Source organism: Mobula hypostoma, chromosome 17 (assembly GCF_963921235.1).
Source record: "Mobula hypostoma chromosome 17, sMobHyp1.1, whole genome shotgun sequence".
Lineage (NCBI taxonomy): Eukaryota > Metazoa > Chordata > Chondrichthyes > Myliobatiformes > Myliobatidae > Mobula > Mobula hypostoma.
The window spans coordinates 70010360-70020359 of record NC_086113.1 but is presented as its reverse complement, the minus strand read 5'-3'; the positions used below and the strand labels follow the sequence as shown (position 1 = coordinate 70020359).

The window sequence follows — 10000 nt, the reverse complement described above, 5'->3', positions numbered from 1 at the left end:
TGAAAAAATTGGCTGAAAAATGGCGGATGGAATTTAATGCAGACAAGTGTGAGGTGTTGCACTTTGGTAGGATGAACCAGGGTAGATCTTACACAGCAAATGGTCGGGCACTGAGGAGTGCAGTAGAACAAAGGGATCTGGGAATACAGGTCCATAATTCATTGAAAGTGGTGTCACAGGTAGATCGGGTCATAAAGAAAGCTTTTGACACACTGAGTACAGGAGATGAGATGTTATGTTGAAGTTGTATATGACATTGGTGAGGCATAATTTGGAGTATTGTGTATAGTTTTGGTCACCTGCCTACAGGAAAGATGTAAATTAGGTTGAAAGAGTGCAGAGAAAATTTACAAGGATGTTGCCAGATTTGGAGAACTTGAGTTATATGTAAAGATTGAATAGGTTAGGGCTTTATTCCTTGGAAGTAGAAGATTGTAGAATCTTCTTCACTCAATGGGTTGTGAGATTGTGGAACAAGCTGACAATGTATATGGTGCATGGAAGCTTGCTTTAAACATTAATGGAAGTTTGGATAGATACATGAATAGTAGGGGTTTCGAGGGCTATGGTCAATGGGAGTAGGTAATTTAAATGGTTGGCATGGACTAAATGGGCCGAAGGGCCTGTTTCAGTGCCGTACTTTTCTACGTCTCTAAAATCTTACCTAGTTGAGCTAACCAGCCTATAATTTCCAGCCTTTTGCCTCCCTCCCTTTTTAAAAAGTGGAGAGGTGTTTATGAATTTCCAGTCCCCTGGAACCACTCCTGACTCTAGTGATTCCTCAAAGATCACTACTAATGCTGCTCCAATTACTTCTGTTAACTGATTTTCCAAAGCCATATCCAATGCCCTCCCTGGGGAGGATAATGGTCTGCAAAGTGATGGGTCCCTAAAGCTATGTGTTCTGCTGGGAGTGGGAGAAGATCCCTAAAGAAAATAGTCAGAATCATAATTAGGTTTTTTTATTGCTGACGTGTATATGGCTTCCTCCCCCTTCCTGATGAGCCTGAACGGTTGACTGTTCTTTCCCCTCCAGAGAGCTGCATGACCTGCTAAGTTCCTTCAGCACTGTGTGTGTTGTGATGAAATCTGTGCAACGTGCAAGAAGATAACAGAATTGTGAGGAGGTGTTCATGATTCATGGACCATTGAGAAAGCTGTTTCTAAATGTTGTGTGTGCTCCCGTACTGCTCCCTAACGGTAGTAATGAGAAGAAGGCATGTGTTGGATGGGAATGGTCTCTTGAGGCCCTCCAGTTTGAAATTGCCCAGAGTGATCTGGGATGCAACATGGCTACAAGCCCTTTGGCACGAGTCCATAACAACTATGTTGCCCACTCAGTCTGTATTAACTTCCTGTTTTTCCCACATCCCTCCGAGGCCCACCTCTCCATTTACCTATCCAAGTGCTTCTTAAATGATACTATTGTACCTGCCTCAACCACTTCCTCTGGCAACTCATTCCATAGACACACCATCCACTGTGTGTAAAATGTGTCTGTCAGGTCTTCTTTAAATAATTTTCCTTTTACCCTCAATCAATTCCTCCTAGTTTTGGACTCCACTACCGTCTGGAAAAGACTGTAAGCAGCCATATTATATATGTTTCTCATAATGTTAAACACATCTACAAGGTCAACCTCCATTCTTCTACATTCCAAGGAGCCTGGCCAACCCCTCCTTATAACTCAGGACCTCTAGTCCTGGAAACATCCTCATAACAGGAGCAGATCCATAAGCCCTGCGATCTCCTGGGAGTGGCAGGAGTTCTAGGATCAGCTAGTAACAGGAGGAGATCCCCAAATCCCTATGGAATAAGCTGGGAGCTTGCAGTCAACCTCAGACATGGATCTCCTGGAATGTGTCCAGGGATCGCTGAGCCTCAGGAGCGGTAGCGAATAGCTAACAGTCCCAAAGCGATAAAAAAAATGCTTGGGAAATGGGACATCCCAACCCCAACATCACAGGATCACCTGGAACAAAAGACAGGATTAAGTCCACAGGAACAATTTACAAACTGATAGATTCCCTTCAGCTTTCAGTTCCCCCCTGGAAATCAGAAAAGGAGAGCCAAGGCCACAGGACGGTGTGGGGAACGCAGGGGGAGAGGTGGCAGAGGCAGGTCTGAAATAGCACCGGCGGGCTTCCAGCAGGCAGGCACAGAGCAGGGACGTCGAGTAGATGCTCTCAGACAGCCAGGCAGCATCTGTTGATTCATGACTGTTTAACGTCATTTCCAGTACAGGAGAATAAAAGTGTAAAGGAGAATAAAATAGTTGTTACTCCAAGTCCAATGCAGCACAAAAAACACAATGAGATAAAGAACACAGTAATAAAATAAAACACAATAAATATAAATACGTAAGATATTAATACTGATAGATTGATTGCATATACATAAAGTGATGCTAGACACACAGGTGTCTGTGTATGTGGTGACCCTGGTAGGAAATGATAAAAGGTCGGTGGTATGGAGGAGTGGGTTAGTGGGTGGAGGTGTTGATCAGCATTACTCCTTGGGGAAAGTAACTGTTTTTGAGTCTGATGGTCCTGGCATGGATGCTATATAGACTCCTTCCTGATGTGAGATCCTTCATAATGTTACTGGCCCTTTTCTGGCAACCTTTCTGTATATATGTCCTTGAGAGAGGGTAGCCTGGTGCTGATAATGCTTTGTCAGTTTCGACTACCCCTTGTAGACCCCTCCTGTCTGCCACTGTGTGGTCAAGTATAGATGTGCATTGTCCATCTCCTTTCAGCCTTCTGACAGAGTAGTGGCATTGGGGAGCTGTCCTGATGCTGTAGGATATGTTCTGGGACCGTGAGAGGTTGTGCAGGGTGAGCAATCCCAAGAGTTTGAAACTGCTGGCACTACTGTGCCACCGATGTAAAGAGGGGTTTGAGTGGGGCGAGTTCTCCTGAAGGCAATAATCATCTCCTTTCTCTTGTTGACATTGAGGAAGAGGTTATTTGCCTGGTACCATGCACTGAGCTCTTCCATCTCCTATTTGTGGGACCATCTCATTGTTGTTAGTGATGAGCCCCACCACTGTCATGTCTTTGGTGAACTGAACAATGTGACTGCTCAGGTGTTTGGACATGAAGTCGTATATGCCCATGAACACTTCAGCTCTCTGTCAGACTGGTTCTAAGTCCAAGAGGGCTGGAATGAAGTTTACAAGCTAAGCTGATCTTCGCCTATCCCGGTAACTGTGAGGTCTACATCTCCGAGGACTCATTGGCAAAGGAATGTGTCACCATTACTTGGGTGAATTGAACAGAATCCCCACCTGTCTTCTCAGAAAGAGGTGAATGATTCAGAGCAGAGCAGTGGCCCGTTCAGTGGGCATCTCCATTGCTCTTTATGGGAGGCTGCTATGCGGAAACTTCTCAGTGTGCTCTGAGGGGTCTGCCCCAGCTGGTGATGTGGCAGGAGGCAGAAGGTTGTGGCTAAGTGATACAATGATGGTAACTAGTCTTTTCCAGACACTAATATCACACTTAAGCATTAGCTGGAACTTTCTGTTAGCATTTAAGAGGGTACTTTAATGGTGAAGGGGACAAGACATAAGCCTCCCCACACGCCCTCCTTACCTGCATGCAGGGCCTGTTTCTCCTTCAGTAAGTTCACCTCCTCCACAATGTGGGCAATCTGCTTCTTGATGTCTTCAATCATACCCACAGTCACTACCATTGAGCAAGTGTGAAGAAAACAGAGTGAGAGGTGGTACAATATCACCAAAGTTCCCCCAGAAGACACACCTTCTGTGATGTGAAAGCCAAACCCCACTATCAGTCAGCAGATTCTTGGAGGGAGAGAGTGTGGAGAAAGCTCGTTGGCATGGGAGCTCTGCTGGGATACACAGTTCAACAAGGTGGGATTTTAAACAAGTATGTTCAGAGTAAAGTGGTTCCACTCTTGGTGTTTTTTCCACACAGCTATCCTCACTCATACATGGATAACATAGAATAGTACAGCACAGAACAAGCTCACGATGTGGTGTTGAACTAATTAAACTAGTAATTAAAAACTATTTCTTTCTAGCTACAAATGTCCATATCCCTCCTTTCTTTGCACGTTCACGTCCCTATCTAGGAACCTCTTAAACGCATCTATCATATTTATATCTTCATCACAACTTCTGATAGAACATTCCAGGCACCTATCTCTCTCTGACAAATAATTTGTCCCCCAGATCTCCTTTGAACCTGCTCTCCTTCTCGCCATAAGTGCAAGCCTTCTAGTATGCTTGTTATTGGGGCAAAGAGCCAGAAGGGTGTCTGCCTCTTTCTCTTCCCCACCCACCCCTATCCATCCCTTCCTGCTTTCTGCAGGGACCACTCTCTCTGTGCACCCTGGTCCCTTCCTCAGATAACCACAGGAGGTGTATCAGAAACTCCTAATAACATACCATTTTAACTCCTTTCCCATTGATACACCATCTCTCACTGCCTCTGAGAGGTAAAACACATATTAGAGGAACAGCAACTTGTGTCTGGTAGTGCACAATGACCTCCAAATTCAGGTAACCCACATCTCATGTTCTTTTCTCTCAAAGACTCTTTTTGTTCCCTCTCTCCAACACCCCACCAGCCATAACCCAGTTTTGTGCCTTTCCAGTTTCTAGCCTCATTGCCTCACTCTCAGCCCGTTTTATTGGCTCTATTTATTCACTCTACACTCTCAGTCCCGGTGCAGGGCCTCGACTTGAAATGTCAATGACCCCTCACTCTTCAGATGCTGCTGAGTTCCTTCAGTTTTTTTTTTGCTGAAGAACTGGAATTGCTTGTCTGCGGCAGAGAAGGCTAGGGAGTTCAGAAACAATTCATAAGGGTGTTTCTGGGACTGAAGGGCTTGAGTTATAAGGATAAATTGGATCGTTGTGGGTCATTTCCTTAGAGCAAAGGAGACTTACTGAGGTTTAAAAGATCATGAGATGCATAGCTAAGGTGAAAAGTCATGTGCTGTATGAGGAATGAGCTACAGCTTTCCTCTTTGAAATAAAAGGAGGGTGAGAGGCAAGTTAGTCAAGATATATAGATTACCAGAGGCATACAGAGAGCGGACAGCGACATTTTTTTCTCAGGGAGCCAACGGCCAATATCACAGGATATCTGTGTAAAGGGAGTGAGAAAAGTTTTGGGGAGATGTTAGAGCACGGCCAGGGGTGGTGATAAGGGCAGTTACAATAGGGACATTTAAGAGACTCTTGTTGTGCATGGGTGCAAGAAAAATGGGGGGCCATTGGCCATGTGGGAGCGAAGGGTTATATTGACCGCGGAGTGGGTTGGCACAACATCGTCGGTCGAAGAGCCCATTCTGTGCTGTATGTTCTACGTTCTTCTTCCCAGAGCAGGGGATTCTGAAACTAGAGTACATACACTCAGTAACCACTTCATTGAAGACAGGTGTACAACCCAGTGTGATCTTCTGCTGCTGTAGCCCATCACCTCAAAGTTCGTCATCTGAGTTCAGAGAAGCCCTTCTTCACAGCACTGTGGTAACATCTGGTTATTTGTGTTATTGTTGCCTTCCTGTCAGCTTGAACCAGTCCAACCATTCTCCCCGATCTCTCTCATTAACAAGGTATTTTTGCCCACAGAATTGTCACTCACTGGATGTTGTTAGTTTCTCGCACCGTTCTCTGTAAACTCTAGAGATTGTTGTGCATGAAAATCCCAGGATATCAGCAGTGTCTGAGATACCCAAATCACCTCATCTGGCACCAACATTATTCCACAGTCAAAGTCACTTTAGATCACATTTTTCCCGATTCTGATGTTTGGTCTGAACAACTGAACCTCTTGACCATATCTGCATGCTTTTATGCATTGAGTTACTGCCATATGATTGGCTGATTAGATATTTGCATTAATGAGCAGGTGTACAGGTGTTTTTAATAAATTGGCCACTGTATCTTTTGGCGATTTTATGCACTACACAATACCTGTAATATTTGTGTTATTTGCAAGTTTGCTCACCCACCCTACCACAATTTCATTCAAATCATTTATATATCTGACAGACAACAGAGGTCCCAAGAGCCATCACCGAAGAACGAAGAACACCACTCGCCCGTCATGACCTCCAGGTGAATACACATCCATAAATACCCTCTGCCTAGGGGCAAGCCAAATTTGAATCCAGTAAATCGCTAGTTCTGACATATCTGAATGTTCTAGATGAAACAACTAAGAGGGATTTTGTTAAATCCTTACAAAGATCCATGAAAACATTCACAGCTCTGCTGTTATTGATCACCTCGTAAATAAACTTCCTAATAAACAGAATTCCAAACAACACTCAGTGGGACAGGCAGAGTTTCAGGTTGGAGTCCCTTCAGCAGAGAATGACGAAGAATATCACACTGAAGCATTAGGTCTATGTTTCTCTCTCCACGGACACTCAGTTTGTATTTCGGATTTCTACAGCCTTCTGTCCTGCAGTGTGGATTACGGAGTGTGTGGTAGAAGAACGCAGCACAGGGAGGGTGGCCACTCAGAGCAATCTTTCCTGCCTCTGACAGCACGTAAGCTGCAGGTATTCCAGCCAATTCATGCAGAGCAAGATTCCAAAATCAGAATTGTGATTTGTGCTCAGGATAACTATTTCTTGCGGTGATACCTATCCAGGGGACCTGTTGCTCAAGGAAGTGACAAACGTGATTACTGAGGGTAGGACTATGGATGTTGTCTACACAGATTTTAGAAAGGTGTTTGACAAAGTCCCAGTCATCCAGAAGACTGAGATACAATGGGATCCATGATGCCTTGGAATTTGGACTAAGAACTGGCCTGCCCACAGTAGACAGAGGGTAGTGATCAATGGGGCTTATTCTGGCTGCAGTTCCCTGACTTAGGATGCTCTGCAGAGATCTGTACTGGGAACTCGGCGGCTTTGTGATACCTATAAATAACCTGGAAGGAAACATGGCTGGGAGATTTAGTAAGTTCACAAGCAATACAAAGATTGGTTGCACTGTGGATAGTATAGAAGATTGTCAAACAACACAGCAGAATATAGTTCAGTTGGAGATATAGGAGAAATAGCTGATAAAATTTAATCTGGGCAAGTACTAGCCGTACTTTGGGCAATGCAACATTAAAGGAGAGTACACAGTTAACAGCAGGATCATTGACGGGGCTGAGAAACCGAGGGATGTTGGAGTCCAAGTACATAGCTCCCTAAAAGTACCACACACATTGATACTGTGGTATTAGTTGAGGCATTAAGTTCAAAAGCTACAAAGTTATGTTACAAATTTATAAAACTCTGGTTAGGCAAAATTTAGAGGGGAGGGGAGGGTATGGGGAAGAGGGGAGGGTATGGGGAAGAGGGGAGGGGAGGGTATGGGGAAGAGGGGAGGGGAGGGTATGGGGAAGAGGGGAGGGTATGGGGAAGAGGGGAGGGGAGGGTATGGGGAAGAGGGGAGGGGAGGGTATGAGGAAGATTGGAGGGGAGGGTATGGGGAAGAGGGGAGGGGAGGGTATGGGGAAGAGGGGAGGGGAGGGTATGAGGAAGATTGGAGGGGAGGGTTTGGGGAAGAGGGGAGGGGAGGGTATGGGGAAGAGGGGAGGGGAGGGTATGGGGAAGAGGGGAGGGTATGGGGAAGAGGGGAGGGGAGGGTATGAGGAAGATTGGAGGGGAGGGTATGGGGAAGAGGGGAGGGTATGGGGAAGAGGGGAGGGGAGGGTATGGGGAGGAGGGGAGGGGAGGGTATGGGGAGGAGGGGAGGGGAAGGTATGGGGAAGAGGGGAGAGGGAAGAGGGGAGAGGGAAGAGGGGAGAGGGAAGAGGGGAGTGGGAAATGGGGAAGGGGAAGAGGGGAAGGGGAAGAGGGGAAGGGGAAGAGGGGAGAGGAGGGGGAAGAGGCGAGTGGAGGGGAGGGGAGAGGAGGGGGAAGAGGGGAGATGAGGGGGAAGAGGGGAGAGGAGGGGGAAGAGGGGAGGGGGAAGAGGAGACGAGGAAGAGGGGACGGGGAAGAGGGGACGGGGAAGAGGGGAAGAGGGAAGGGGAGAGAGGAAGGGGAAGAGAGGAAGGGAAGAGAGGAAGGGGAAGAGAGGAAGGGGAAGAGAGGAAGGGGAAGAGAGGAAGGGGAAGAGAGGGGAGAGGAGGGGAGGGGAGAGGGGGGGAAGAGGGGAGGGGAGAGGAGAGGAGGGAGAAGAAGGGAGAGGAGGGGGAAGTGGGGAGAGGAGGTGTGGGGGAAGAGGGGAGAGGAGGGGAGGGGGAAGAGGGGAGAGGAGGGGAGGGGAAGAGGGTAGGGGAAGAGGGGAGGGGAAGAAGGGAGGGGGAAGATGGGAAGGGGAAGGGGAGGGGGAAGATGGGAAGGGGAAGGGGAGGGGAGGGGGGAGGGGGGAGGGTATGGGGAAGAGGGGAGGGTATGGGGAAGAGGGGAGGGGAGGGTATGGGGAAGAGGGGAGGGTATGGGGAAGAGGGGAGGGGAGGGTATGGGGAAGAGGGGAGGGGAGGGTATGGGGAAGAGGGGAGGGTATGGGGAAGAGGGGAGGGGAGGGTATGGGGAAGAGGGAAGGGTATGGGGAAGAGGGGAGGGGAGGGTATGGGGAAGAGGGGAGGGTATGAGGAAGATTGGAGGGGAGGTTATGGGGAAGAGGGGAGGGGAGGGTATGGGGAAGAGGGGAGGGTATGGGGAAGAGGGGAGGGGAGGGTATGGGGAAGAGGGGAGGGTATGAGGAAGATTGGAGGGGAGGGTATGGGGAAGAGGGGAGGGGAGGGTATGGGGAAGAGGAGAGGGGAGGGTATGGGGAAGAGGGGAGGGTATGGGGAAGAGGGGAGGGTATGAGGAAGATTGGAGGGGAGGGTATGGGGAAGAGGGGAGGGTATGGGGAAGAGGGGAGGGTATGGGGAAGAGGGGAGGGGAGGGTATGGGGAAGAGGGGAGGGGATGGGGAAGAGGGGAGGGGAGGGTATGGGGAAGAGGGGAGCGGAGGGTATGGGGAAGAGGGGAGGGGAGGGTATGGGGAAGAGGGGAGGGTACGAGGAAGAGGAGAGGGGAGGGTATGGGGAAGAGGAGAGGGGAGGGTATGGGGAAGAGGGGAGGGTATGGGGAAGAGGGGAGGGGAGGGTATGGGGAAGAGGGGAGGGTATGGGGAAGAGGGGAGGGGAGGGTATGGGGAAGAGGGGAGGGGAGGGTATGGGCAAGAGGGGAGGGGAGGGTATGGGGAAGAGGGGAGGGTATGGGGAAGAGGGGAGGGGAGGGTATGGGGAAGAGGGGAGGGGACGGTATGGGGAAGAGGGGAGGGTATGAGGAAGATTGGAGGGGAGGGTATGGGGAAGAGGAGAGGGGAGGGTATGGGGAAGAGGGGAGGGGAGGGTATGGGGAAGAGGGGAGGGTATGGGGAAGAGGGGAGGGGAGGGTATGAGGAAGATTGGAGGGGAGGGTTTGGGGAAGAGGGGAGGGGAGGGTATGAGGAAGATTGGAGGGGAGGGTATGGGGAGGAGGGGAGGGGAGGGGATGGGGATGAGGGGAGGGGAGGGTATGGGGAAGAGGGGAGGGTATGGGGAAGAGCGGAGGGGAGGGTATGGGGAAGAGGGGAGGGGAGGGTATGGGGAAGAGGGGAGGGGAGGATATGGGGAAGAGGGGAGGGGAGGGTATGGGGAAGAGGGGAGGGTATGGGGAAGAGTGGAGGGGAGGGTATGTGGAAGAGGGGAGGGGAGGGTATGGGGAAGAGGGGAGGGTATGTGGAAGAGGGGAGGGGAGGGTATGGGGAAGAGGGGAGGGTATGGGGAAGAGGGGAGGGGAGGGTATGGGGAAGAGGGGAGGGTATGGGGAAGAGGGGAGGGGAGGGTATGGGGAAGAGGGGAGGGGAGGGTATGAGGAAGATTGGAGGGGAGGGTATGGGGAAGAGGGGAGGGGAGGGTATGAGGAAGATTGGAGGGGAGGGTATGGGGAAGAGGGGAGGGGAGGGTATGAGGAAGATTGGAGGGGAGGGTATGGGGAAGAGTGGAGGGGAGGGTATGTGGAAGAGGGGAGGGGAGGGTATG

At 49.7% G+C, this 10000-nt stretch overlaps 1 protein-coding gene across 1 annotated transcript in view; it reads right to left on the bottom strand.

Annotated features, from left to right (window-relative positions):
• The window catches only part of LOC134357768 (tetranectin-like), a 21130-nt gene that overhangs the window by 10078 nt on the left and 1052 nt on the right, over window positions 1-10000 (bottom strand). The window contains exon 2 of the mRNA XM_063069397.1: window positions 3594-3686. Within this exon, the coding sequence (XP_062925467.1) occupies window positions 3594-3686 (93 nt within the window). The remainder of the gene's footprint in view (window positions 1-3593; window positions 3687-10000) is intronic.